This window comes from Plecotus auritus (assembly GCF_963455305.1).
Source record: "Plecotus auritus genome assembly, chromosome: 2".
NCBI classification, from domain to species: Eukaryota; Metazoa; Chordata; class Mammalia; order Chiroptera; family Vespertilionidae; genus Plecotus; species Plecotus auritus.
Window position 1 is genome coordinate 159593653 of NC_137771.1, and position 26507 is coordinate 159620159.

The following is a 26507-nucleotide window of genomic DNA, read 5'->3' on the forward strand; positions in this document are numbered from 1 at the left end:
TCCATGCTCAAGGTCATGGAGAGAGGAAGAGATAGAACCAGGATTTAAATAATTGATTATTTGACTCTGGCTTTCACACACTGTCCCCTACACCATGTTAATGTCTTGTACAGTATTGCCTGCCACCACCCATGCCTCCTTTTGAATTTGAGTCAATCTTAGCTGAGTGTCAAAAGTTATGGTTCCATGTGAAAGAATTCTGCTAAAAACAAGAAGTTAACAGAGGATAAGATACTAGGATGTTATTGGCTTCACAAATCTCTTACTATTTTAAAATCCCTAAAATTAAGACAATGCATGGGTTAAAACAGGAAGTTGAAAACACAGGTGCGAATATAGAAATAGTCTAATTTGTTAATTGTTATTGGGCTCACTCATCTAATTTGTGGTTTAATATTTACATACCATTTTATTGGTACCTGCTCTTATGAGTTACATTAATACTCAAACACATTTCTGTTTAGTTCATCTCAATTCTGATTGTTTAGGGCAAGGGTCTACAAACTAATCTCCTGTGGTACCTCAGACATTACATACCAGGTAAACAAATGACTATGGCTGTATTATTCCAATAACATTTTATTTACAAAAACAGGCAGTTGGCCAGATGTGGCCCATGGGCCATAGGTTGATGACCTCTCTTTTAGGGGCACACGTAATTCTAGGAACACTGAAGAAAAGATGAGGGAAAATAAATAATCAGAGCATATGAAGAAGTACTCGGTAGAGAAGGGATGTGTGTATGTGTTATTTTCCCCACATGGACATTTTATTCATATTTTATACAGGACATATTACTTAATACACATACATACCATAGAGTAGAATACATTGCAAGTACATGGGAAGAACACTAAATTGGAAGCCAGGAAATCAGATTCCAGATAAGGTTCTGCCACTAACTTGCAACATTACTTTGGGCTAATGAGCCAAAAAAAAGATAGTGGGAGTAGGATCTCCAAAGATCTTTCTATTCTATCATTATTTGATGCTATGATTTTTTTTTTTACTAAGATTTAAATGCAAAGTTAAAAAATATATGGACTCAAATGATGTAAAAATTATATAAAATTTTGGCCCAAGACATACTGATTCAACCCATGTATCCAACTAAGCCACCAGAGCCAGAAAGTGAAAGGACACTATGCAAAGGACCCATTTAGAGGCATGGAGTGAGCAGAACATACAGGCGCCCACCTGGAAGGCTACGAGTGAGGAGGTGGGCCCACAAACACGTGTGGAATGGGTGGGTTCCTTGTGAATTCAAAGAACAACCGTGTGGACATTTTATAAGAAGAACCTGGACAGAGGAGCAAAAACCATTGTGACCAGGGAACCCCGCCTGCCTCTGAGCATAGCAGCCCATTTCCAAAGCCACTTGGAGCCAAATATGGTCCTTCCCTTCTCAAAGAGTGGTTTCAGGATCATTGGTCGGTTTTTGGATGTTGAATATCGAGTAGGATCTAAGAAGCTTTGTGGTTTACAAACCATGTACTGGAGAAACCCCTGTAGAAAGGGCTGTTGTGTGCAGGTGGCGGTGAGGGTGGGACAGGTAAGCAGAGGACCCCCCCGCCCCCAGCTTTTATGTGCTGGTGTGGAACACATGTTGGTCCACTGCTTCATTAGGAATGGGAGAACTCGGCCTCAGAGGGGTGTATATGTGGACGTGGCTTTTGCAGGGTGTGAGAGGAGATTCTACTGGACACCGAGAAGCTCATATTCACCTTCTGGGGCAGGTGGATGCTTAGGGGTGGAAGGCACATGGAGAAGTGAATATTCAGTCTCAGTTCCTCTCAGTGACCCTCTGGGCCTCCAGGCCTGGCAGGGAACGTTCTCATAGCACTGCTCGGCAGAGTTCCCTGATGGCCTCCTGCCAAGGACCCTGTGATCGATGAGGGCGTAGCACAGCTCCTCTGCAGAGTTCTGGTCAGTGTTGTCCTGCTGGTCAAAGGAGCCATCATCAAGACTTGGCCTCTTGTCATTCTCTTTATGCTTCAGTCTGAACATAGGCTTGACCCTGGGCAAAGTCTGGCTTCCACAAACCACATCCCCTGGCCTTTTTTTCCTGAACGGCTGCCTCTCCCTACACACCTAGCCCAGGCAGCCAGAACACTCATAATGCCTGGAGTATTCAGCCTTTCTGGGCCCAGGCTCTCTGCCCCTGTTCCAGCGGGACTCCTGGCTATTCCACGTAATTCCCAGTCTCAGGACCCTGAAAACAGCCCCTTCTTACAAAAGAGAACACTCTCATGACGCCTAAATATGATTGGGTTATGATATTTAACCACCCAGTCCAGATAATATAAAGGGAAACGATGGAAGAGAAGGTCTCATTCAATGAAACGTCAGGAGATTAAAAGCAAAGTACACAGGAAAGAGCAAAGATTTGGGAGGGAGGCTTGGTTCTGAATCAGAGCCCTGTCTGGCTTTGGGGAATTTCACTTAATCTCTCAGTTTCGTCATCTGTAAAATGGGGAGGGGGGCGGACCAATCTAAAGGGTTGTTGTGACGGTTATGTGAGACGATGCACGCAAAGTGCTCAGCACACTGCCTGGCATGAGCTAAGTGCTCAGTAAATATTCGTTTCTTTCAATACATAGTACAACAGAGGTGCTGCTGCTTCTGCCATCAGGCCTGCATACATCCCGGGGCATAGAAGCATGAGCACCTAATGGCTTTCTTTCATGTCTAGGTCAGAAGGGGTCTTGCAGGCCAACTTCTCCTGCCATTTGGAGTGTCTACATTTTTTACCATCAACTCAGAAAAGGCTTAGAGGTGCTCATATTACCTGCTGGATAGCAGAGGATGTTCTTCCACCTGAGAAAGAAAAAAGACTCAATGAATTTCAGGTCATGGGAAGGTTTGAGGAGGGACTGGATATGAGCAACCAGAGAGCCAAGCAACAGCTGGGATAGCCCTTATCAGGGCTACAGCTCATCCTCATCCCTGGGGAATGGCAAGGCCATCGAAACAAGACCCGTCCAGAGCCGTGCTCAGGCTGAGAGATGAGTGGAGGGAGACTTATTTGGTGGGTTTTCAGTTAAGAAATCACACTTCCCTCCCACCTGCCCTCTCATCTCTTCTTTTTTACACAAAATTCATTGCATGCCTGCTCTGCACCAGGCATTGAGGAGACAAATAACAAGACACTGTCCCTGTACTTAAGGGGCTCACAGGCTAGCACAGGCAAGTGCCTAGGAGAGACCCACAATGCAGGGGAGGGCTGTAGTTTTTACTGTAGGTGACGGGGGAGGGTGATAGCGTGGAGGCTGGTGCTCAAGGAAAGCTTTGCAGAGGAGAAAACGCTTAAGCTGAACATTCCCACTCCTGAACCTGTTGCAGATAAAAACAGAAGCAGGCCAATTTTTCAAAAGCAGTTGGCCCTGGCCGTTCAGCCAAGAGGCAAACGGACACACTTGCTACCCCTTGCAAACACACCAGCACAATAAGTAAATCTGAGCTTTCACATGGAAGCCTCATGATACCACCCTACCCGGGAGGTGGGTGTGCCCATGTTAGCCACCTGATCATACGTGTTTGGATTTATTCTTCCTCCCTACTGACACTCAGGAGGCTCACAGCTCCATGAAGTCCCATGGTCCTGCTGGGCTCCCCTGATTATCCTACAGGAAAAGGGTGTGTGAGTTTCAGCAGAACTGGCCTTGTTTCTACCATGTTTTTCTCTGATGCAGATTAGGGTTTCCTAGGAACCACAGTTCCCCTGGGTAAAAGGCCAGGGGTGGGAGGGCTGTATTATTCACTCACACACCTTACAGGGTTAGTTTCTAAGATTCAGAATGAATGAGCTAGGCCTTCCTCTTTAAGCCCAGGAAGGCGAAAGCAAACTTGGTGTTTCTTCTTTAGAAATGCAGTGGCCTGTCCTCAGGCCTATACTTTCTTACTTGTGATACCATTCACCACTCTTTCCTTCTCCAATCCTTTTCTCCTTAACTTCGGCCCTGTTCTGTCGCCAGAGACCATTGCATCAACTCCTAGGTGGTCTTCCAGCACCTGCTTTTGCCATTCCTGACCACAATCTGTGCTCTGCACAGCAACCTGGGTGATGTCTTAAATGTCCCTTGTTCAAAGCCCTGCAGTTCTCAAGGGAGAAGCCCCATTCCTAAATGTGACCACCAGGCCCTGCCCCTCCTCTGTGCCCAAGCTGGCCTTTTTGCTGCTCCTTCTGAGTGCCTCAGACCTCCACCTTTTGCATTTACTGTTCCAGTTAATCCCTTCAGCCTCCAAACCTAGGGACTAACTAAAGCATATGGAGATCAATAAGCCAATCCCTGCTTCAAGGAGCTCACAGTCTAGTGGAGAAACAGAGCCATACAGGAGGACAAATTGCAGCAAAAACGTGTAAGTTTTGTACAGAAATATGCCCACGGAGCTCTGAGAACACAGAGAAGGGGCAGTTTGAAAGTGTAAGTCTATCAAAAGTGAAAATGACGTAAAAGCAATAACTTACCTTCCTTTGGGAAATCTTGCCTGGCTTTAAAAATGTGTATCTTTTTCCTACCAAAGAGAAGGAAAATAAATTGCTTGTTTCAAAATTCAGAAACTCTCAAAGGAAATTATACCTTCTATAAAAGTTTATTTTTAACTTTTTCATTTGTTAAAGTTATAGGCCTTTTTTATTACTTTCTTCAGCATAGAGAAATAAGAGGAGAGAAAAAAAGGAAAAAGGAAGGAGACCAAGTAGAATCTAGTTTTTTTGTGTTTTTTTCTCTCTTATTCTCCCTTTTCTAAGGCTGATATGAAATTGATTTAGAGGTGAAGAATTATGGTGATGTTATAGTAGCATTTTTGGAGATTTTTTTGACAAAATATTAATTTCTTTCATATCATGTGAGTTAAGGAGCCATTGTTACTTCAAATCCCAGCCTTAATCCCAATCCATGATCTCTAAACAAACAAATGAACAAAACAGATATGTCCAATATGAGCACAGAGGTAACCACAGTGTATAGATGACCCCCTGGAAAACACACAATGTAAATATAATAGAAGCCCTATTATCTCAGGAGTCAAGGACGGCATCTGCTCTAAGGAGAATGACCATATGTCCTGTTTTGCTATGACAGTCTAGTTAAATATTGTTACCAACCACTTAGTGACCCTTAACTATTTTTAGCATCCCTGTCACTCTCAAAGGTTTCCCAGTTTGGATAATGACTTATATGATCACCTTGGTTATAAATTTTCTGTGCAAGGGACAGAAATGTGCGCTGTACACGGAGACTCTGGGATTTGCCATGTGGGAAGGGGTCTTTCTCTGCACTGGTAGCCAGTTTCATCCTTGCTTCTGAGGCTTTCCCATTTGAGGAGCACCTAACACCCATGAGACTCTTGTTCCTGTTTTTTTAAGCAAACTTGAAACATCGTTTTCCTGACTAAGTCAGATGATCATCAGGGCTAGCGACAGGCTTCCGCTGCGGCCACAGACAGCAGGGAGTTCACAGGTAACTTACAGCAAATACCACACTCAAACCACACGTAGGGAAATAACTCCTGAAAACAATACTCCACTCACCACGGGAGGCAGAAACACCCGTCAGCCATGTGGCGGTCCCAGCACCTAAAATACCGGAGAGATGACGCAGATCACAAGGTTGGTTTCTACAGCTTTGTTAGGGTCACTCTCTTCCCTGTGACGTTTTTGTGAAAATCTTTTTTTTTTTCTTTTTTTCTCTCCAAGAGAGCATTTATTCTTGGTGACTTGGACACATCTGTCATGCTAGGATGCCTTTGTCCTTTCAGGACATTAACTGCCCTTTGGAAAGATGAAGATGACACTATCAACTCCTAATTAGGGAAGAAGCCTTCTTCTGTGTTCTCAGAAAAGGAAAAGGGCTCTCATTCTCACTTCCAGCAAGTTACCTGGCCCTGGTGATGATGGACACACAGAGTTATCTCCAGAAAATCAAGGCATAAGTGTGTGGACATTTTAGAAATTGCTTCCAGGTACAGATTAGTTAATACTTACACAGGATTCCACTGTACTCTGAATTTCCTCTGGACACACTATATTATAATTGCCTGCTTGCTTGTCTACGTATATCCCACAGTAGACTGTGAGCTTCATAAATGTGGGGACCATGCTTAACATCATGATATATATCACCAACATATGCCACACTACCTGGCACAGAGAAAATATATTTTCAATAAATATTTGATAAATGAATAAGGAGCTAAGAACAGAGCTATGCTAACTGGCTCAGGAGATCATCAAGTCTGCCTTGTTATATTCTTTACGGTAGAAAGGCCAGATCTCCCTGCAGACAGACATCTAGGCTGAAGTCTAAAGTACCCTCTGGGCAGCTTGCTGAAGATGAGGTGCAATCAAATCCCATATAAACACTGTATGTTCCAGTAACACTACGTAAAGACTTTTGGAAAACACCATCCAACAATATCTTCCCCAGTGAGCTTTCCCAGGAAGTTCCCCAGAAAGGGCAGTGGAGGTGAGGCTGCTGCACGTGACCTTGGCTGTGGGCACTCGGGTGGCTGAGTGTTCTAGGGTCAATGTACCATCAGAGCCTTTGGGGCTGAGAGTCATGGCTATAGTGTTTCCTTCTCTTCAGGCTATATTCAGAGTACTTTAAGACATTTGTTTATATCTCCTGTTTCTGTGGCTAAAGACACACCAGAAGAAAACCATCAAATCACACCAAAGCTAAGAAATCAGATTCACAGGAGAGATATGGGAGCGGGATGAAAGGAGACTATTGCTTTTGAGTTACTGGCTCAATATCTTTGGACGTCTTAAACCACAGTTTCTTAATCTATAATATGAGGATACTTACGCTGCTTACCTCATGGAGGTCAAGTAAAGTTAAATATAAGCTAAAGCTATTTCCCCCACTCAATGTTTCTGCAATATATTCTTAGATTTTAATTACGATGTTTTATTTTGGGATGGGTTCAGATAACCTCTGTGAAGGAGGCCAGATGAATGTCTATGGCACAAGGCTATGGGCCAGCAGTTCCAGGTTCCAGTCTCTTGCACAAAGCTTGCCTGGCTCCCCAGTCTACCCGCTATCTCCCTTGTTACAATGTTCATGGCCCTCTGTCCTGTTTCATCACTTGGACTGCATGCATTAACATATGTCCTTAGCTTACACTGAAGAAATGCATACTATTGGGGGGAATCTCTGGGACCCTAACTCCTAACCCAAGATTTGGCTTAGTGGTTGCTTTTTAATAGATATTCTTTAAAACCTTTTCTTGAAATCATGGGGAAAGTGCAGATGACTCTACAGGTCACAGAACAACTGGCTTTGGCACCCTTTGGGATCCTTGGACTCTGGGAACTATTTCCATATATTAGTGATTCCTGGCATTCAGAGGACCCGGTTAGAGAGGACTGATGAGGACGTCTTGGTTTAACAGCATCTAGGTAATCACACATGTTTTGCTCTACAAATCTTCCAACAATTGTAGTGATGAGGGGGATATGGTCATTTCAGAAATAGAACCTTACAGCTTAAAAATGAAATGTCTGGGATGGAACTTGAATGCAAAGGTACTTGAGGTAGACAAGCAAAGAGACAATAGAAAATAGGGGTCTTCTAGTTGTTACAAGTTAAACTAAGATTCTAGTAAAATGGCACATCTCTTGTCCAAAAGTTCAAAATGATTTTGTCTTTTGTCTTGTCTCCTCATTTACTATCATTACAACTGCGGTTGGGTCTAAGCAGGGTCCTCTATGGTGGGGTAAGTGATGCCCAGGATCTGACCGACTTCACTCTTCATGGGCAAAGGCTGGGAGAGGTTCTGCTGGGTTTGCTCTGACCTGGATGTTCTCTGCTTGAGGTTTTGATTTCTCAGGTCCCAGGGTATCTCTTGAGTGTTCTGTTGCCACCTAAAACTCAACATACCAGGACTGAGTTAAGTATTTCCAAGCTTCCCACCTCTCTTCATAATTTTTCCAACTTTCCTTATTTTTGCTATTTGTGTTGTAATCCCAGATCACCTCAGCTTCCCCTTTTTGCCTTCACTTATGCCTTCCTAAAGCCTACACCACAATCTTTGATCTGACGTTCTCTCTATTGCCATACAAGAGCCTGTCAGTGTTTTCTATGCACAACCAAGCCCAAATAATTTGTTCCCAATAGTCTGGAATTCTCATAATGACCCTGAGACTTTAGAAAGGCTTATTTATCTGCTTGGTGCAGTTTTAGGGATTATACACAGGAATGGGGGAGGACACTGGTTTTGTTTTGTGTAAATTGCCTTCTTTCACAGAAAGCACCAAGACAGAGAGCATGGGATATAAGGGGGAAAAGGGGTAAATTAAAAAAACAAACAAACAAAAAACCCCACACTAGCCAATTTGGCTCAGTGGATAGAGTGCTGGCCTGCAGACTGAAGGGTCATGGGTTTGATTCTGGTCAAGGGCATGCATCTCGGTTGCAGGCTCAATCCCTGGCCCAAGTTGTGGTCCCTGTCCCTTCTACTCTCTCTAGAAATCAATGGAGAAATACCCTCAGGTGAGGGTTAACAAAAACAACAAAACCCACCAATAAATTGTTTTATTGTTTGGATTGGGTTTCTGTAAAACCATCTTTTCATTTGCTGGGGGTATAAATAAAAAGAAACTAACAATTAGACACTACTTACTATATGTTATCTACTTACTATATGCTTTATACATATATACATATACACATTATATATATTAGTTATTATACTATACATATTACATATACTATATATATATACTATGTATACTACTAATAAAGGTATATAATGTATATAACATATACACTTTCTATTTAATCCCAGAATAAATCCACTCTATATATAATGATTATTTTTTTTACTAAAGAGAAACTGAGGCCAAAAGTTTTGCAACTTGTCTAAAGACCCCCAACCAGTAAGTGGGAAAGGATGGGTTTGCTTTTGTCTAATTCCTGTTTTAATTTTAATGAAGATGATAGTCAAGAAAACTACCTTCTAATTATTAAACCCTACTATGTATCAGGCACTATGCCAGCATCACACACATTAGAACCCTCCAAGGTAGATATTACAGTATATTACTATTGCCATTTGAAATGAGAAAACTGAAGTCCAGAAAAGTTAGGTTCTCTACCAATTTCAATGACCCCTGTTTACCTGTTGCAGGAAGTGTGGCAGACATGACCTCATAATGGCAAGAAGCTTGCTATTTATTTTGAATTTAAATAGTGATTAAAATGGTGGCAGTGTTGGCAGACCGGGGTGGCTCAGTAGTTGATTGTGGACCTATGAACCAAAAGGTTACGGTTCAAACTCCAGTCAGGGAACATGCCCAGGTTGTGGGCTCAATCTTCAGTGTGGGGTATGCAGGAGGCAGCTGATTAATGATTCTCTCTCATCATTGATGTTCTATCTCTCCCTCTCTGTTGTCAATAAAAATATATTAAAAAAAGAAAAAGGTGGTAGTGTCTTAAGCTTCTTATGGTGCATTAAGAGCTCAGAAGAGCATCCCTTCCTGGGCCTCAGAAAGTTGTTCTACTGCATAGACCTCCCTTGATAAAGTCCTCTCCTTTCAGCTGTTTTCACCAGCTGCTCACTACGATTTTCAGGAGAAGGCCAAATCTATAAGGAATTGAAGTTGGTGTCTGGTACATAGCAGGCACTTCATGCTTCTCAGTTCTTACTCAATTCCCTTCCCCCCTCCTCCAAGAGCAGACCTCTTTTTCTATTTCTGACTACATTGCCCTAACCCTGTGGTTGGCAAACTGCAGCTCGCGAGCCACATGCGGCTCTTTGGCCCCTTGAGTGTGGCTCTTCCACAAAATACCACGGCCTGGGCGAGTCTATTTTGAAGAAGTGGCGTTAGAAGAAGTTTAAGTTTAAAAAATTTGGTTCTCAAAAGAAATTTCAACCGTTGTACTGCTGATATTTGGCTCTGTTGACTAATGAGTTTGCCGACCACTGCCCTAACCCATCTCCTCTGGTCTTTCGTAGGGATTCTGCACTCACCTGTTTTCCCTCAGCAGAGAGTTGCCCATCCTCTCAGTCCTCCCGGTGCCTTCCCTCAGCCTGCCTTGCTCTCTGACGGGCAGCTCCTGACAGAGATGGGGCTGTGTGGCTCTGGCCACTGGTGCAGAGCGAGCTAAAAGGAGAAGACTCTCTCTCTGCAGAGGGGAGGCGCCCAAGGAGAAAATCAGAGGTGCACACGTGCACAACTTCCTAAAATGTCAGAGCCTGAAAGAACCAGCCCATTGTTCTTAACAGAAGTGTTGGTCAATGAGAGCTTTGAGCCCCTGGGGAAGCCCCATCTGCAATTACAGACCAGCCATGCAGTTTCCCCATCAGACACCTAAATTCATTAAACCATTTTGTAGCCTTTGAAAAATGAGAAGGGGGGCTTTGGTTTTAAGACAATAAAAGTTTAAAGCAAATTAAAGTGAAGCTATAGACCAGTAGAAAATAATAGCAAGACAGTAGGAGAACCAAGATGGCGGCATAGGTAAACACCTATATTTGCTGCCTCTCACAACCACATCAAAATTACAACTAAAAGGCAGAACAGCTACCACCCAGAACCATGGGAAAGCTGGCTGAGTGGAAGTTCCACAACTAGAGAGGTGAAGAAAGCACAGTGAGACTGGTAAGAGGTGCGGAGGTGCGGAAAGTGCTGGCACCTGGATGTGCTGCTCTTTTAATTAGGAGGGAGATACAAGCTCCAGCTGCTCTGAACTCCAGTTCCAGGTGAGACTCTGGGGGACCCAGGCACATACGGGGACAAACTGGACTCTGGCATTGGGACAAGAACGTGAGGGCGGCTTTCTCTTCGAGGGGCTCACAGCGATCATTGTTCCTGCACCAGGGCACAGGACACGGAGAACTGGGGACTTCTCCAGTTCAGGGCTGACTGGCAGCCATAGCTGTTTGCTCCACTCTGGTGATTCCCAGAGACCCTGCCCCACCTAATTTACAATCCCATCCAAGCTGTGCACAGTGGCTTTTGCATATGAATGGCCTGTGCTTTCGCCTAAAACCTGTCAAACTGCAGCTGGGTCAGAGAGCCCCAGGGCTTCCAAAAGAAGGCCCAAAGCCTGGCCAGCCTTGCTTCACAGCTGGGCCTCGTCTGGGCACTTCCAAACCCCATACAAAGTGGAATCTGCAGATATCTCTGTAGCTCCTGTTGGGCGGCCTCAGATAGTGGCTGACCTTGCACCTCCTTGGAGATCCAAGAGCCAGTGTACCCAGTGGTCAGAGTGAGACCATACCGGATTACAATGCTTCACATCCATAACAGACACACTCAAGTGGCAGACTCAGTGAGCACCAAAGCCCCACTGAAGCAAGTCCTACCCCATAAGGTTGTCTCCTGTGCAACAGATCTTTCATTGTAGACACAGCAGGTCCTCACAGCCAATTGGCCTGAAGGTCAATTCCTCCCAGTGATACCAACAGCAATCAAGGCTCAACTACAACAAGACTGTGCACACAGCCCACAAAGGGGCACACCTAGAGCATCCACCTCAGGTGACTAGGGAGGCTGAGCCACTGGGCCCTATAGGACACCAACCACACAAGGCCACTCTATCAATTCAAGGAGCCTTAGCAGCTACCCAGTACATAGAAACAAACACAGGGAAGCAGCCAAAATGCGAAGACAAAGAAACAAGTCACAAATGAAAGAAATCAATGAAAGCAAAATACTGGATATAAAGTTCAAAACAACAGTTATAAGGTCACTCAAGAATCTTCTAGAAACCTCCGAGAAATTTAGTGAGACCCTCAAGGATATGAAAAAGGACCAATCAGAAATTAAGCATACACTGACTGAAATAAAAAATAATATACAGAGATCCAACAGCAGACTAGAGGATCGCAAGAATCAAGTCAAAGATTTGAATTACAAAGAAGCAAAAAACACCCAACCGGAAAAGCAAAAAGCAAAAAGAATCCAAAACTATGAAGAGAGTGTAAGGAGCCGCTGGGACAACTTCAAGCATACCAACATCCGAATTATAGGGGTGCCAGAAGAAGAGAGAGAGCAAAATATTGAAAACCTATTTGAAGAAATAATGACAGAAAACTTCCCCCACCTGGTAAAAGAAATAGACTTACAAGTCCAGGAAGCACAGAGAACCCCAAACAAGAGGAATCCAAAGAAGACCACACCAAGACACATCATAATTAAAATGCCAAGGGCAAAAGACAAAGAGAGAATCTTGAAAGCAGCAAGAGAAAAACAGTTAGTTACCTACAAGGGAGTACCCATGCGACTGTCAGCTGATTTCTCAACAGAAACTATGCAGGCCAGAAGGGAGTGGCAAGAAATATTCAAAGTGATGAATAGCAAGAACCTACAACCAAGATTACTCTACCCAGCAAAGCTATCATTTAGAATTGAAGGTCAGATAAAGAGCTTCACAGACAAGAAAAAGCTAAAGGAGTTCATCACCACCAAACCAGGATTATATGAAATGCTGAAGGGTATTCTTTAAGAAGAGGAAGAAGAAGAAAAAAGTAAAGATAAAAATTATGAACAACAAAGTGACAACAAATACATATCTATCAACAAGTGAATCTAAAAATCAAGTGGATAAAAAATCTGATGAACAGAATAAACTGGTGAATATAATAGAATCAGGGGCATAGAAATGGAGTGGACTGACAATTCTCGGGGTGGGGGGAAGGAGTGTGGGGGGTGTGGAAAGAGATTGGACAAAAATCTTACACCTATGGATGAGGAAAGTGGCGGTGGGGAAGGGGGGAGTAAGGGTATGGGGTGGGGTGTGAACCGGGTGGAGGGGAGCTAAGGGGGGGAAAAAAGAGGAACAACTGTGATAATCTGAACAATAAAGATTTATTTTTTTAAAAAGAAAATAATAGCAAGACATACATCTGATAAAAAAAGATTTTTATTCAGGATATATAAAGAACTTTCAAAACTGACTAAGAAGAAAACAAACACACAATAAAAAAATGCGGAATATATTTGAACAGACACTTCATCAAAGGAAATATACAGCTGGCAAATAAATACATGAAAAGATGCTTAACACTATGGTCATTAGGAGATGTAAATCAAAACCACAATGCAGTACCATTACATACCATTAGAATGGCTAACATTGAAAACAAAAACAAAAGCTGTTAATACCAAGTGTTAGCAAGGGATGTGGGGCATCTGGAAGTCTCAAGCATTGCCCATGGCAAAACAACGTGGCAGTTTTTTAAGAAGTTAAACATAGCCTTACCACACAATTTAGCAATCCCACTCCTAGATGTCTGTCCAAGTGAAATGAAATATGAAGACCTCCAGGGAACTTGCATGCAACGTTTATAGCTGCGTTAGTTTAATTGCTTCACAAAAAGTGATGGCTTAAGTGTTGCATCCACACAAAGGAATACTGCCCAGCAATAAAAAGGATTGGACTACTGATATATGTAGCAACATGGCTGAATCTCAAATTATGCTAAGTGAAGGAAGCCAGACTTAAAGTCTACTTTTTGTGATATTCAAATCAGGACAAGGCAAGACTGTAGGGACAAAAAACATATCAGGGGTGGCTAGGAGAAGGGGTGGGGGAGGGGTTGACTTTCAAGAGGCAAGAAGAAATTTGTTTTGTTGTTCTTCTGTATTTTGTGGTAGTAGCTACATGACTGCATGCATTTCTCATAATTCAGAGAGCTGTATACCAAAACAGTTGCATTTTCACTGTATGTCTCAATAGAAAAATGAGGTTAAAAAAAGAAATAAACTTGGAGACAAGAATCATTATATATATTTTTTTTATCTTTATATTTGATAGTTGGTTCCAGTTTGGTCACTCACTCATTCCTCCATTCCTTCAACAAATCAATTTTGAGTGTGTACTGTATTCTGGGCATTGTGGGTTCAATGGTGAGCAGAGCAGATACCAGCCTGCCCTCATGGAGCTCCTTGAAATAAAATAAAAGGAAACGCAAAATACTTTATTGCTTGTCCTGGAGTAATATAGAGGTCACACCCACAACTGTCTGGAGCAGTGTGGGGAGGGAGCTTAGCAGAAAGTGTTGGAGAAACTGGAGTACTAGTTGTGCCATACCAGACTCATCACGCATCACTCTTGCCCCCGTAGCTGCTGTCTAGACTTGAGCCTGTCTCTGAGGGGGATTTCCTCAGTTTCCTTCTGCACTACCTGGAGGTCAGCAGCAGGGAACCAGACTTTCTCAGCATCGTGAAGGAAGACAAAATGGACATGGGAGCTTAGCCAGTGAGTAGAACTGTTGTTGACTCCTCGCCAGTATGAATTAGTCTGTCCCAACGCCTGGCTGTGGCAGCTTGAGCAAACAGCATATACCCTGCCCCATAGGTGGTTCAATTAGTTCCAAGATTGAGCCAAGGTTTTTGTGAAGGTTTCAAATGTACTGTATTTCTCCCATTATGCCATAGTTTAAATGGGTACACAGAGCTTTCACTTGCCATCAATTATGAGTTGGTTTTGAAACAATTCATTATCACACCAACTGGGATGATTACTAATCTCTCCATTCCTTTGGGGTGACTCTGCCAACAGGGGACAGGTCCCATTCTATTCCAACTTGTGTTGCTGCCGAGTGCAGCTTGATCCCAGGCCCTGGTTGGGGCGAATGCAGGAAGCAACCAATCAATGTCTCTGTCTCACATCATTGCTTCTCTCTGTGTCTCTCCCCCTCCTGTCCAGTCTCTGTATGTCCATGTAGCAACACAGAAAGTGGCTCCACTAGCTAAAATAGCATTGCCATACTTGTCATGGAAATCACGTGTCCTTTTATGGTGGATCTGCCTTGCCATTGTTGGCTGAATGCGTCGAACTGGGAGAAGCCTTAGCGCGTTTTTTGGCCAATGGAAACATCTAGAAGCTGAAGACAACACTGAGGCAACTGCAGCTGCTGGTTGTTGGAACTTGGAATCAAATACCCTCGGGGGGAAACCTCTGAGCAAAGGTTTTTCTTGGGTCCAGAGAGTCAAGCCATAGGAGTAAGTTGTTGGAAATTAATCTGCTTTATAATGTAAGGATAGGCTGGGAATTGCTCTCTAATTTTCAAACTTCAGTTAAACTCAGGCCACTAGGTGGAGAAGCTGAGCTATGGAAGTCTTAGCTACTAATCACGAAAATTTCCTATGATTGTGTAAGGTGGCAGGAAAGAGCAGGACTTTTATATTATACATATTTATCACTACGAAACTGACTCTGGACTAGATAACCTACCTCCTCTCCCCAAATAAAAGTATAGCAACACATACGCCCCACACAATGAAGCCAAAATAACAAATCTTTGAATATTACATTCTCTCTTTATTCTCCTCAGTGTGTAAGCATACCCCAGTGCCTAACACTTAAAAGAAACTATATAAATTGAATTGGAAATAAAAGCCTGGATGTTTGCAAGCAGATGATGGTGAAATTAGAGGAAGGTTGAGCTGGAATTTTTAAATTTACTTAAATTTAAAAATTTAAAATTTCCTATCCTTTTAAATTTACTTTCCTGCCCATTACCGTAGAGAATCAATGGCCAGTGCAAATTCTGTTTTGCTATATCTCCGAGGTTGAAGGATAATACATACAATCAGAATAACTATTTGCTGAGAGCTTTCTATGATCCATATGCTATGTTAAATGCTTTATTGTCCTGCTAGAAAGATAGGCTTGGCTTTGAGCTCTAATCTGTATCACTCCAATGTGTCTGGAAAGGCTGAAACATTATTTGCATGTTTGGAGTGTGTCATGGTTTCCCAGATCTTGAGTGGTTTTCAAACTCCCTGCTGGCTTCAGCTGCTGAGGCAAGTTAGAGGCCTTTTGGTTACATGATTATTTGAGCCCCTTCAGGCTCAAGGAACTGAACAGCATGAATCTAGCTCTAGCCTACTCCTTTTCAGATTTTTGTGGTTAGCAAAGGAAGCTGGGAGAGCTACTCATGGGTAAGGATGAAGCTGTTGGGACATTTTATGGTAGGAAAGAGACTGGTTTATTTAAGAGTTCTTGCAGGGTCAGGAATCCAGTCACTTAGCTAAGACTTCGCTATTCCGCTCCCCTCCAGAAAGTACATTGAGATGGGAAGCCTGCAGGGTGGATAATGTTGAGAGACCTCCTGAGTGTATTTTTCTGTTTACTCCTGGTGCAGCGTATGAGCTGATGATTAGTCTTGGCTAATTTCAGAGAGTCCTGTGTCTGAAAACTGTGACTATTAATTTCTGATATTCCTCGTTCAGGAGCATTTGGTTGTAAAGAGGAGGAAGCAGCAGAGTTCCAGGATCCTTCTAAGTGAACTCTGGGGCTGGGATTTTGTTTCCTGATGGAGGGATGTTAGCGTATAGCTCCACCCACTTGGCAGGAGCAGTAAAACATTGAGGGCTACTTTATGGCGAGGGAACTTTTTGGAAACAAAATGGGACTTTGTTTAGCTCACTGACAGGGCTTCTCTGGATAGCACTGGCAGGAGGATGCTCCAGCACTTCCCTGTCATTGTTTGGGCCATGAACAACCCTTGGAAAGAATGTCTCTTCCTTGGTAAAGTTGCCTGCTTCTTATTAGTAAGACTAACAGAATATAGAAGATTAAATATCTGGAGGAAAATGAAAACCAAGTTTAATCACTGTAAAAGTTAAAAGCTAAAATATATTTTAAAAAAATTTCCAGGGCTAAAGGACCAAGGAAAATCTTTTATCTAAAAATTGTAAAGGCGGGCAGTGCTCGGGGCTTTGTGATGGAGTAAGTTCCCTCAGAAGAGTCAAATAAAAGTGAGATAAGTGCCCTCCTCAGGCCAAAGTCTGTGCATCACATTCTTTCAGATGAAGAAGAATCCTGGGCACTGAGGTGTCCTGCTGACCTGCCTGATGAGGGTGGGTACACACCAGGCGTGATTACCTCGTATCTCCGCCTTGTTCAGGGTCTTTCCCTGAAAATGTTTACATTCCAGGGCCTGAACCTAGTCAGGCACTGACTGGGTGATGATCATTTGTAGAGTGCAGCCTCCTCCTCTCCAATGGCTTACATTTCCAAAATAAAATCTAGAGAACTTAAAAAGCATTGCAAATTGCATTGAATGTGCTTAGAGGATTTGAGTCCCAGTGTCATACATCTGACACTGACTGTGAGGAATTTATCTGAATTCCCTGAACCCCTTACTTTCTCTGGGGAATGGGGTAATGATAGCACTTACCTCCTGGAAGGTCATGGGATGACTGGCCTAGTTAAGGAAGGCAAAACCCTCAGAAGAGAGTCTGGTGCATGCTGAGCTCTCTGTGAGTGGCAGCTCCCTCAATGGAGAGAACTTCTCCCTCCTGGTGTCTTGCTCCAGATTCAGGGCTCCACTCTCCATGGCCTTAACCCTCCTGGCCTGACACCACCTCCTCCTTCATTCTGCTGAGGTGGAGTGGCTGACCAGGTTGATGAATTTGGAAGCAGAATCTGGACATTCTTTGTCCAACCCTTCTTCCTGGTTTCTTTTTGAAGAGAAACTGCCCTTAGAAGTTTTGTATTTTCTGCTGTTCTCAGCTATGTAGTAAGTTTAATGATAAATGCCTACTGTGGTCAACGTGTCTGATTGTGGAGGTCAGAAGGCAACCACATTCTGTCAGCTCAGCCACTAAGAAAGATGTGTGTGTGTGTGGTGGGAGGGAGTTGGGTGCATGGGTGTGTGTTTTAGTCTCCAGTTGTCTTCATCCTGTGTCTTACTTTTCAGTTGGTTCAGAACTCAGGAGAGGAAGAATGCTCATCGAGGGGGATCCCTCCAACCCTGAAAGAGCTGCTAGACGCTATGTAATTATCTCTGGGGAAAAATGGTTGAGGTTAGTTTTGGAGAGAAGTGATAGCAGTTTGATTTGGCTTTCCCAAAAGAACAAACCAAATTATCTACTCCACAAGGACATCTCATAAATGGAGTCTCCACACTGGGTTCTGAAAATGTGCCTCCCACCAGTTGCAGCAAGAACGAAGTTTGGAATAACATTCAGATTTCCCAAACTGTGTGCAGGTATGATCCTGAAGATATATATTAATTCTTTAGATATTTAGTACTTACCACATTGGAAGAATATATGATATAATAACTAATCACAAGCTTGTTGTCAAATCCACGCTCTCCCTCTGTGTAGCTGTGAGGTTTGGGGTAAATTGCACTCCTCGCCCTTTCAGTTTACTCTTTTGTCAATTGGGAATAATAGTACCTACTTTATATGGTTGCTATGATGATTATATAAGCTCATAACTGTATAGTATTTGTTCTACATCTAAAATATGGGAAGCACATAATAATTCTTAACTGGTAAGGCTTTTTGTTATCGTTGTTAATCTTCACCTGAGGATATTTTTCCCATTGATTTTTTAGAGACAGTGGGGTGAAGTGAGAGAGAGAGAGAGAGTGAGAGAGAGAGAGAGAGAGAGATTGGTTGCTTCTCACATGCACCAAGGCTGGGGATCAAACATGCAACCCAGGTCCATGCCCATGATGGGGAATCAAACCCAGGACCCTTTGGTTTGAGAGCCAATGCTCTAACCTCTGAGTAAAACAGTTCGGGGCTGTTAAGACTATTTTAAAAATTACATGCCAGGCATTGTGCTCATTGTTGTAACTATAATGATGAACAGTGGAAGTTTCATTTAGGTCTGAGTCCTATGGTTTTGTCTAAATAAGTTTCCATTCTTTGCTATTTCAACTCACTGAACACTCGCAAGACAGGTGAAGTACAATGAATGACAAAGCTCAAAACTTGGTTCAAGAGCAACATTTCAACTACATTTTAAGAAATAATATTTTATTTTTCATAAAGTGAATTAATACATTTTTGCTCTAAGAGCAATAGGCAAACTAGATGACATAAGCTTGTTTTCTGGCTCTAAAATTAAAGCTAACTCTAATTTTCTGAGGTGTTTTAGATATTTAAAGTAACAGATATTTTAAATTGAGATTTTGCAATATATATATATATATATATATATATATATATATATATATATGAATGTTTGTAAGGTCCAAAGTTCCTTCCATGTGGCACCAAGCACATTCACACAGGATCCAACTGGAAGTTGCTCACTCTTGATGTAGGGACTTGTGTTTCAGAAACAGGAGGCATCTCATGACAGTAGCGAATACCAGCATCAGTCTTCAAAATATTCTTGTCAACCATTCCTAACAGAAGTGGGAAGAAAAAAAAAACAAATAAACTCCAAAGACCTTGGAATCTTCCCACATTGACCTACAACCCAGAACAGGATGTATTAGAGGTTCAGTTTCATTCCCACATAAACATCTCCTGGTCATTACGCTGACACCAAGAAAAGAAGTTGAGCAAATCATTCATAAACCAGAAGTAGGGCAGCATGATTTAAACTGGGAGTCAAGGTCAGGGAAGCCATTGGAGCCTGTGGACCTAGACAGGGAGGAGGGTTTTCTATGTGCGAGACACTGACTGAAGTCATTCTCACTCACTGAGCTTTAGCTCTGGCTAATTCCATTCATAGCACTGTGATTGCTAAGCGTAAAGGGTGGTAGAATGGAACAGACCATAGCACTGTGATTGCTGAGTGTAAATAGATAGGATGGAAGACAAATTTCAATATTTGAATAATGCTTAATCATTTTACAATCATGTTTTTTTTTTATTCAAAGAGTAATATAAACACATAAAATAAGAGCAGTGAACAAAACCACCTGTACTCTCACCTTTCTAAACACCTAATTGAATCATTGAGTCATTTGGATTTATCTTTTCTGGTCTTTTTTATGTTAAAAAATGTATATACTGTTTTGCCTTCTCTTTTTATATTTTACATTGGATTGCACAACCAATCTTTGTAATGGTTGTATGATATTTCCTTATATAGATGATATTCTGTAGTGAAATTGTATACTTTCTTATTGTTGGACACTGAGCTCTTTTTAATTTTTTGTCATTAGAAATAGTGGTGCACTGGACATTTGGTACAGATGTCTATGTAATACTTTGGATTATCCCTTTGGATTGATTCCTAGATGCAAAATCACTGAGTCAATTGTGTGAGCATTTTTATGATTTTTGTTACAAATTCCTTTTACTCAGAAAATGTGAGAAAACAGCATCACTCTATTTTCATTGATTTATAATAAAAAGATGTTAGCACTGAATAAAAATTGTTAATTTAAAAAAGCAAATGTTAATATGCTATTGTTATTCAATTTTGCATTTCTAATTTTCTCCATATTTTGGGTATCGTCTCCTCCCTGATTGGCTGTCATAACGTTGCCTACCAGAATCATAGTGTTTTCCTTATCATTTTTTTTACAGTTTTCCCATGTAAAAGATATTGATCATATTGCAAATAACTCTTGCAAATACCTTTTCATAGTGCATTGTTAGTCTTTAAATCTATTTTTAAGTATGGTCTTTGTCATATAAAGTGTCATTCAAGAGTTAACATTTTTTTAAATGAAGATAAAACTATTTATCTGAAGGTTATTTTTTTTAACCCAGTGATATGTTCTTTGTAACATAGGTCATAGAAAGTACTCATATATGCGAATATTTCCCCACAGATGCCACATTTGAACAATCAGCAGCCAGACTGGTCTATTCATTGTTCCCCTGAAGTCTCGTGTCCTCTATTCTGAACATCCTTTTTCTTTCTCCACAAAGACTTTGCTCACACTCAATAGGCAGCTATTTCTTTTTTGAATTCCTATAACTTCAGTTGGCACTATCTATAGTGTATCTTGTATTGTTATGTAATTGTCTTCTAATATGTTTTGTCTCCTCGAAGTCATAATTATTGCCTGTTTATATCTTCCACAGTACATGACAGTTTGGAAAATGACCTGCTGAATTGGGAGCAGCCAATGTGAGATTTAGTAGACTATAGAGAGGAAACCGTGAGTCTATGAAGTTTTCAGAAATCTAGATTAAGAAATCTTATTTAAGAGTTAATTTTCCAAATGAGGATTTAGAAATTATGTCATTAGAAGAAGCAACTGGCTAGTGGAAATGGATATATTCCAAATAATGACTAGTGAAAAGTGGTATACAATTCACACTACCACACAAAGCACAAAGGAACTTTTGGCTTCAATCAGTGTCTGTCTCCAGGAACAGAGATGCTCCTGATCATGCTGAGGAAACCCGCAGCTTACCAGATTTTCATCTAGGCTTATTCTAGGTGTTCTTAGAGAAGCTGGTCTCCTCCTTGGTATCACTAGGTATTTCAGTAGGCTGCTGAGTCTAGAAATTAAGACAGGAGATAAGTCAGATTTTAGACTTGATAAGAGTCAGATATATAAAGCAATGCTGGTATCAAGTCTGGTCTATAGAGCAGAGGACCAAGAACTGGGACTTCTGGTGGTGGCAGCACTGTGTGCTCTGTCTTGGGGACCAAAACATTTTGTAATGAGCTGCTTGATGTTGTGAGAGGCCTTTTTATTATGTAAAGGTAAAGACACAATTGGGGGTAGGAGGGTAGGGGAAGGGTTTAAGGGGATATGGGAAGGGAGCTGTCCCAGAAACAGCCAGGATCCAACATCAGGGAGAAAAAGCATCTACTAAATCACCCAATTTGATGATTTCTATATGTCTCACTAACTGATGTTTCTAACATTTAATGGACTGTCTCTCACTTTCACACTACTTCCTCTGTATTAACAACCACTGTGCAATCAATTTTTTTAATTATGAAAAAGCAGCACTATGGGGGCATATGTACAGGAAGATCATTAGCATCCATGATTCTCTCTTTCATTCCACAAAATATGCTGTTAAGCTAACCCTACAAGCTTGGCAGCTGGCCAGGACTAAGGAGAAAGAAGGCCTAATCAGTGAGCTCTAGAAGCCACAGTATTTTATCTTAACTCTCCTCCTCCTCATTAAAAAAAAAAAAAAAAAAAAAGTAATTTCTCTTTGTTATATTCTTGTCTTAGCAGCAACTATGTTGGAAGAATTAGAGAAGGTGATTGTACCCCTATTTTTAAGAAACATAATAGGAGAACAAAAGAAGTTTGAAGAAGTAGTTTACAAAGTTAAGAAGGGATTTACAGAGAATAATGGAAGTTAAGTGTATGTATTGTTTGTTACGCACCAGACACTTTCCATTTAATCTCCACAGCAGCACTAGGAGATAGGTATTGCTATTATCTTGTTTTTATAGATGGGAAAGTGATGCTTAGGCAGGTTAAGAAATTTGTCCAAGGTCACATGTCTAATAAGTGATGGAACCAGGAGACAAACTCAGGAATTTCATGCCGGTACCCACATTCGTAGTCCCAGGCTATGGGTCAGGAGTTCCAGGTAATAAGCAACATCCAGGGGAGTTTTGAGGAAAAGCTTCCCAGGAAGACTACGAAATACTTGAGGAGGGAGTGAACCTCCTTCTACTATGCAGGATGGGAACTTGGTATTAAAGAAGAGGGTTGGCCTCCTAAAGGCCAGGGAACTTGGATACATTTGAGTCAAAGACAGAGAAAACACCTTCACTGTCCCTGTAGAACCTATAACCACCTTTCATTCAACATACACTTGTGAGGAGAGATTGCGGGGGGAAAGGAGCATGAATTTTCAGAATTTTATGCCTAGTGCTAATCAAGCAAGTGGACTTCATTGATGTACAACGTATTTTTAAACAACCAAATACATAATTTTCTGGTTTGTGTATTTGTAGCAGACACTCCTCAGATTCTGGGTATTGTAATTCACATCTCCTGGAGTAATACAACCAGCTTGACAGAGACTGGAGTTGAAAGCAAACTCCCTAAGATCCAGCCTACAGGTAGGCTGGGGTAGATATTGTGAGGGACTTTCACTCTAGTTCTCTTTGCCACAATTTCATTTCCAGGGGCCTATAGTGTTCAATAACTTGGGACCTTTGTGCAAAGTAGTAGAGGGTTTTGAAAATCCCAAGATCTCCAAGTGGCCTTTTCAATTTCATCATGTACCTTGAAATTAATCAGTCTTTGTCAGCCATTCTGAATAACTTAGGTTAACCTAGTTATATTAGAGCATTTATTATTGAGCTTCTGCTTTGTGACAGGCACTGTGAAAACAGGGGCAAGCTGCCTTCAGGTTGGAAGATCAAGAGTGCACAGCTGAGGTGGTAATGAAGCCTTCAGTCAGAGTTTCAGCACAAGGTGGAGGAGTGGGAGCGTCATGCACCCTAAAACCCCAGCCACTCCGGTAGTGCCTGGTTGCTTATGTGATTCAAGAGGAATATATTGGCATATCCTGAACTCTGTTTTTCATTTCTGTAATATTTACTTCAAAATAGAAATACAATTTTCATTGTACCTTGTGCTAAGAGAAAGTGTTCATCTCCAAGTCTACAGAATGATTAGCAGGTGAAATAATTCAGAATAAAAGAAACACATTGGTAGTTTCAATAAATGCAAAATTCTCTTTTATCCAAAATAAAACTTTAAAAGAATAATACTTGAAATTTACCTCGGTAGTTTTTTGAAATTGAAGGTTTTCTTCATATAGTTTGTCTGAAGCTGATTAAAACAAAACAACAACACTATGTTAGTTTAAGCACTGAAACAAAGGACTGTTGAATCTCTGAGTGAGGGCCTGTGATCTGAAATTGGTGGTAATCTCAATTTAAAAATAGGATTAGCAGTGTTTTATTATAAAGATTATGTAACAGATATGTAACAGGAAGTTTGGAAAATAGAGAAACGAAATCATCTATTGTCCCACCATCACCACACACACACACACACACACACACACACACACACACACACACACACATGAAAGTACTACATATGTCCCCCTTTTTTCCCCCATTGACTCCAGCCTTGCCCCCATCCCAAGTCTTTACCACTATTATCTGTGACCAGGGGTTTTGCATATATGCATACAAGTCCTTTGGTTGATCTCTTCCCACTCACCCCCACCTTCCCTCTGAGATTCAAGTCTGTTCTATGTATCAAAAGCACCAGGTCCATTGGTAAGCATCAGGGATACATAAGAAAACAAATGAGTTACATTCCATGCTTTCTTGTGGTTTATATTCTAATGGAGTAGACAGACCATCAAACATACAATAAAAAAATACAATATGAAAAAATAGGACCGCACGCAATAACGGGCTATGGGAGCATACAGGAGAATGCAATCTTGTGAATTTGAGATGTTATCAGTGATGGCTCCAGGAAGAAGCTGAAATTTAAAGGCTAAGAAGAGATTAGCTTCAGGGAATGGGGAGATGTGAGGAGGGGGGTACTTAGAGAGTTCCGAACAGAAGGAATGTGCTACAGTGGTCGGCAAACTGCGGCTCGCGAGCCACATGCGGCTCTTTGGCCCCTTGAGTGTGGCTCTTCCACAAAATACCATGGCCTGGGCGAGTCTATTTTGAAGAAGTGGCATTAGAAGAAGTTTAAGTTTAAAAAATTTGGCTCTCAAAAGAAATTTCAATCGTTGTACTGTTGATATTTGGCTCTGTTGACTCATGAGTTTGCCAACCACTGTGCTAAGGTATAGGAATGAAGTACCACCAGCTCTCATTACCATGTTGATGTGGCTCAGTTTTAGAGTGAGGATGGTAGATGGCTGTTAAATGGGCAGATGGTGAAGGTTCTAATATCATATCCTGCTGATACTTAATTTAAAACCCTACAAATGATAATAGTGTTGTATCCATATGGATTTAGTTCTATAATTGTAACATAAAAAAGATTAAATTTATTTAAAATAAGCAACATAATGTTACATACATCATTGCTATTTTCACTTGGCATATGTCATTGGTCTTTTTCAAATTACAATGTGGGAAATCAATTGTTGATTGATATGATAATTTAATTAATCATGTATTTATCATTAGACATTTTGATTACTTCTAATACTTGCTATTATAAATAATGCTCAATTACCATTTTTACTAGTTTTGCTTTATTTTTTCAGAGTAAATGTCTAGAAATTATATTATTATTAATATAGCTTTTCATTGAAGTATAATGACATAAGTAGAAATTATATTACTTAAACAAGATATAGGTGCTTTCAGAGCTTTGGGAATCTTGTGATAAATTTATCAATTTAACTGGTATCAACAAAGTAAGAATATATACCAGATTCACTACATTTTTTTTTTTTTGGTTAATAGGCATTATAATTCTTTTTTAAAATCTCACTAATTAAATAAATGAAACACAAATTCTATTTCTTTAAATATTAGCAGTGTTGGAAGAAAACCAAGATAGCAGCATAAGGTATACACCTCTACGTGCTGCCTCTCACAACCACACCAAAACTACAACTAAAAGACAAAACGTCTATCAACCAGAACCACAGGAAAGCTGGCTGAGTAGAAGTTCTACAACTAGAAGGAAAGAGAAAAGAGCATTGAGACCGGTAAGATGTGCACAGGCGCAGAAAAGCAGAGTCATGGAGGCGCGCTAATCGGGCTGGCGGCTGAGTGCACTGTTTTTTTCAATCCGAAGGGAGACACAAGCTCCTGACTGCTCTGAACTCCAGTTTCCAGTGAGATTCTGGGAACTCAGACACCTACGGGGAGAAGTGGGACTGTCTGCCATCAGGTTGGAAAGTGAGGGTGGCTCTCTTGCAGAGTTGCATGCAGAAATCATTGTTTACTGCACTGGGGCATGGGACATGGGGATGCAGAAATGTGGAGACGCAGAGAGGGCTGACTGGCAGCCATCGCTGTTTGCCATGCCCTAGTGATTCCCTGAGACCCTGCCCCTCCCAATTTACAAACCCACCCAAACTGTGTGCAGCAGCTTTTGCATATGAATGGCCTGCCCTATGGCAGCTTAACCTAATACACTGCAGCTGGATCAGCTCCAAAACCTCCAAACCCCAAGCAAAGAGGAGAAATTTGCAGATCTTGCTGTAGCTCCTGCTGGGTGGCCTCAGACAGTAGCTGACCTGCACCTCCTTGGAGATCCAGGAACCAGTGTACCTAGTGGTCAGTGTGAGACGACACCAGATTTCAGCTCCTCACATCCATAAGTGACACACTCAAGAGGCAAACTCAGTGAGCACCAAAACCCCACTGAAGCAAGTCCTGCCCCATAAGGGTGTCTCCAGCACAGCAGGTCTTCCATTATAGACACAGTGGGTCCTCACAGCCAATTGGCCTGGAGGTCAATTCCTCCCAGTGTACCAACAGCAATCAAGGCTTAACTACAACAAGACTGTGCACTCAGCCCACAAAGGGGTGCACCAAGAGTGTCCACCTCAGGTGATTGGGGAGGCTAAGACACTGGGCCCTATAAGTCACCTACCACACAAAGCCACTCCATCAACAAAGGGAAGCAACCAAAATGCGGAGACAAAGAAACAAGTCACGAATGAAAGAAATGGAGGAAAGCAAACGACTGGATATAGAATTCAAAAACAGTTATAAGGTTACTCAAGAATCTTCTAGAAACCTCCGAGAAACTTAGTGAGACCTTTAAGGATCATAATGAGAATGCCAAAAAAAAATGGAAAAGGAACACTCAGAAATTAAGCATACACTGTCTGAAATCCTATCTAATAAAAGAGTAATATGCAAATTGACCATACATCTGCTATGCCCACAAGCCACGCCCACCAGCCAATCAGGAGA

At 41.6% G+C, this 26507-nt stretch overlaps 2 protein-coding genes and 1 pseudogene across 3 annotated transcripts in view; all 3 read right to left on the reverse strand.

Annotated features, from left to right (window-relative positions):
• Positions 1 to 1695: 1695 nt before the first annotated feature.
• GCSAM (germinal center associated signaling and motility) lies at positions 1696 to 10004 on the reverse strand (the record flags this gene model as incomplete). The annotated part of the gene is made up of 6 exons (XM_080655643.1): positions 1696 to 1941; positions 2789 to 2817; positions 4469 to 4515; positions 5534 to 5578; positions 7799 to 7867; positions 9976 to 10004. 6 exons carry the CDS (start codon positions 10002 to 10004, stop codon positions 1696 to 1698), a joined length of 465 nt encoding a protein of 154 aa, XP_080511769.1.
• Positions 10005 to 14475: 4471 nt separating this feature from the next.
• Positions 14476 to 14831, reverse strand: LOC308242218 (cytochrome c oxidase subunit 7B, mitochondrial-like; annotated as a pseudogene). Its single transcript has 2 exons — positions 14662 to 14831; positions 14476 to 14546 (listed from the first exon to the last, which is right to left on the reverse strand). The product of its transcript is annotated as a cytochrome c oxidase subunit 7B, mitochondrial-like (transcript).
• Positions 14832 to 21103: 6272 nt separating this feature from the next.
• Positions 21104 to 26507, reverse strand: part of SLC9C1 (solute carrier family 9 member C1) — a gene marked incomplete at its 3' end in the record, with an annotated part of 107909 nt that continues 102505 nt past the window's right edge. Inside the window, exons 26-27 of the mRNA XM_080654684.1 lie at positions 23375 to 23424; positions 21104 to 21169 (exon numbers count right to left, since the gene is read on the reverse strand). Of these exons, the coding sequence (XP_080510810.1) occupies positions 21104 to 21169; positions 23375 to 23424 (116 nt within the window). The remainder of the gene's footprint in view (positions 21170 to 23374; positions 23425 to 26507) is intronic.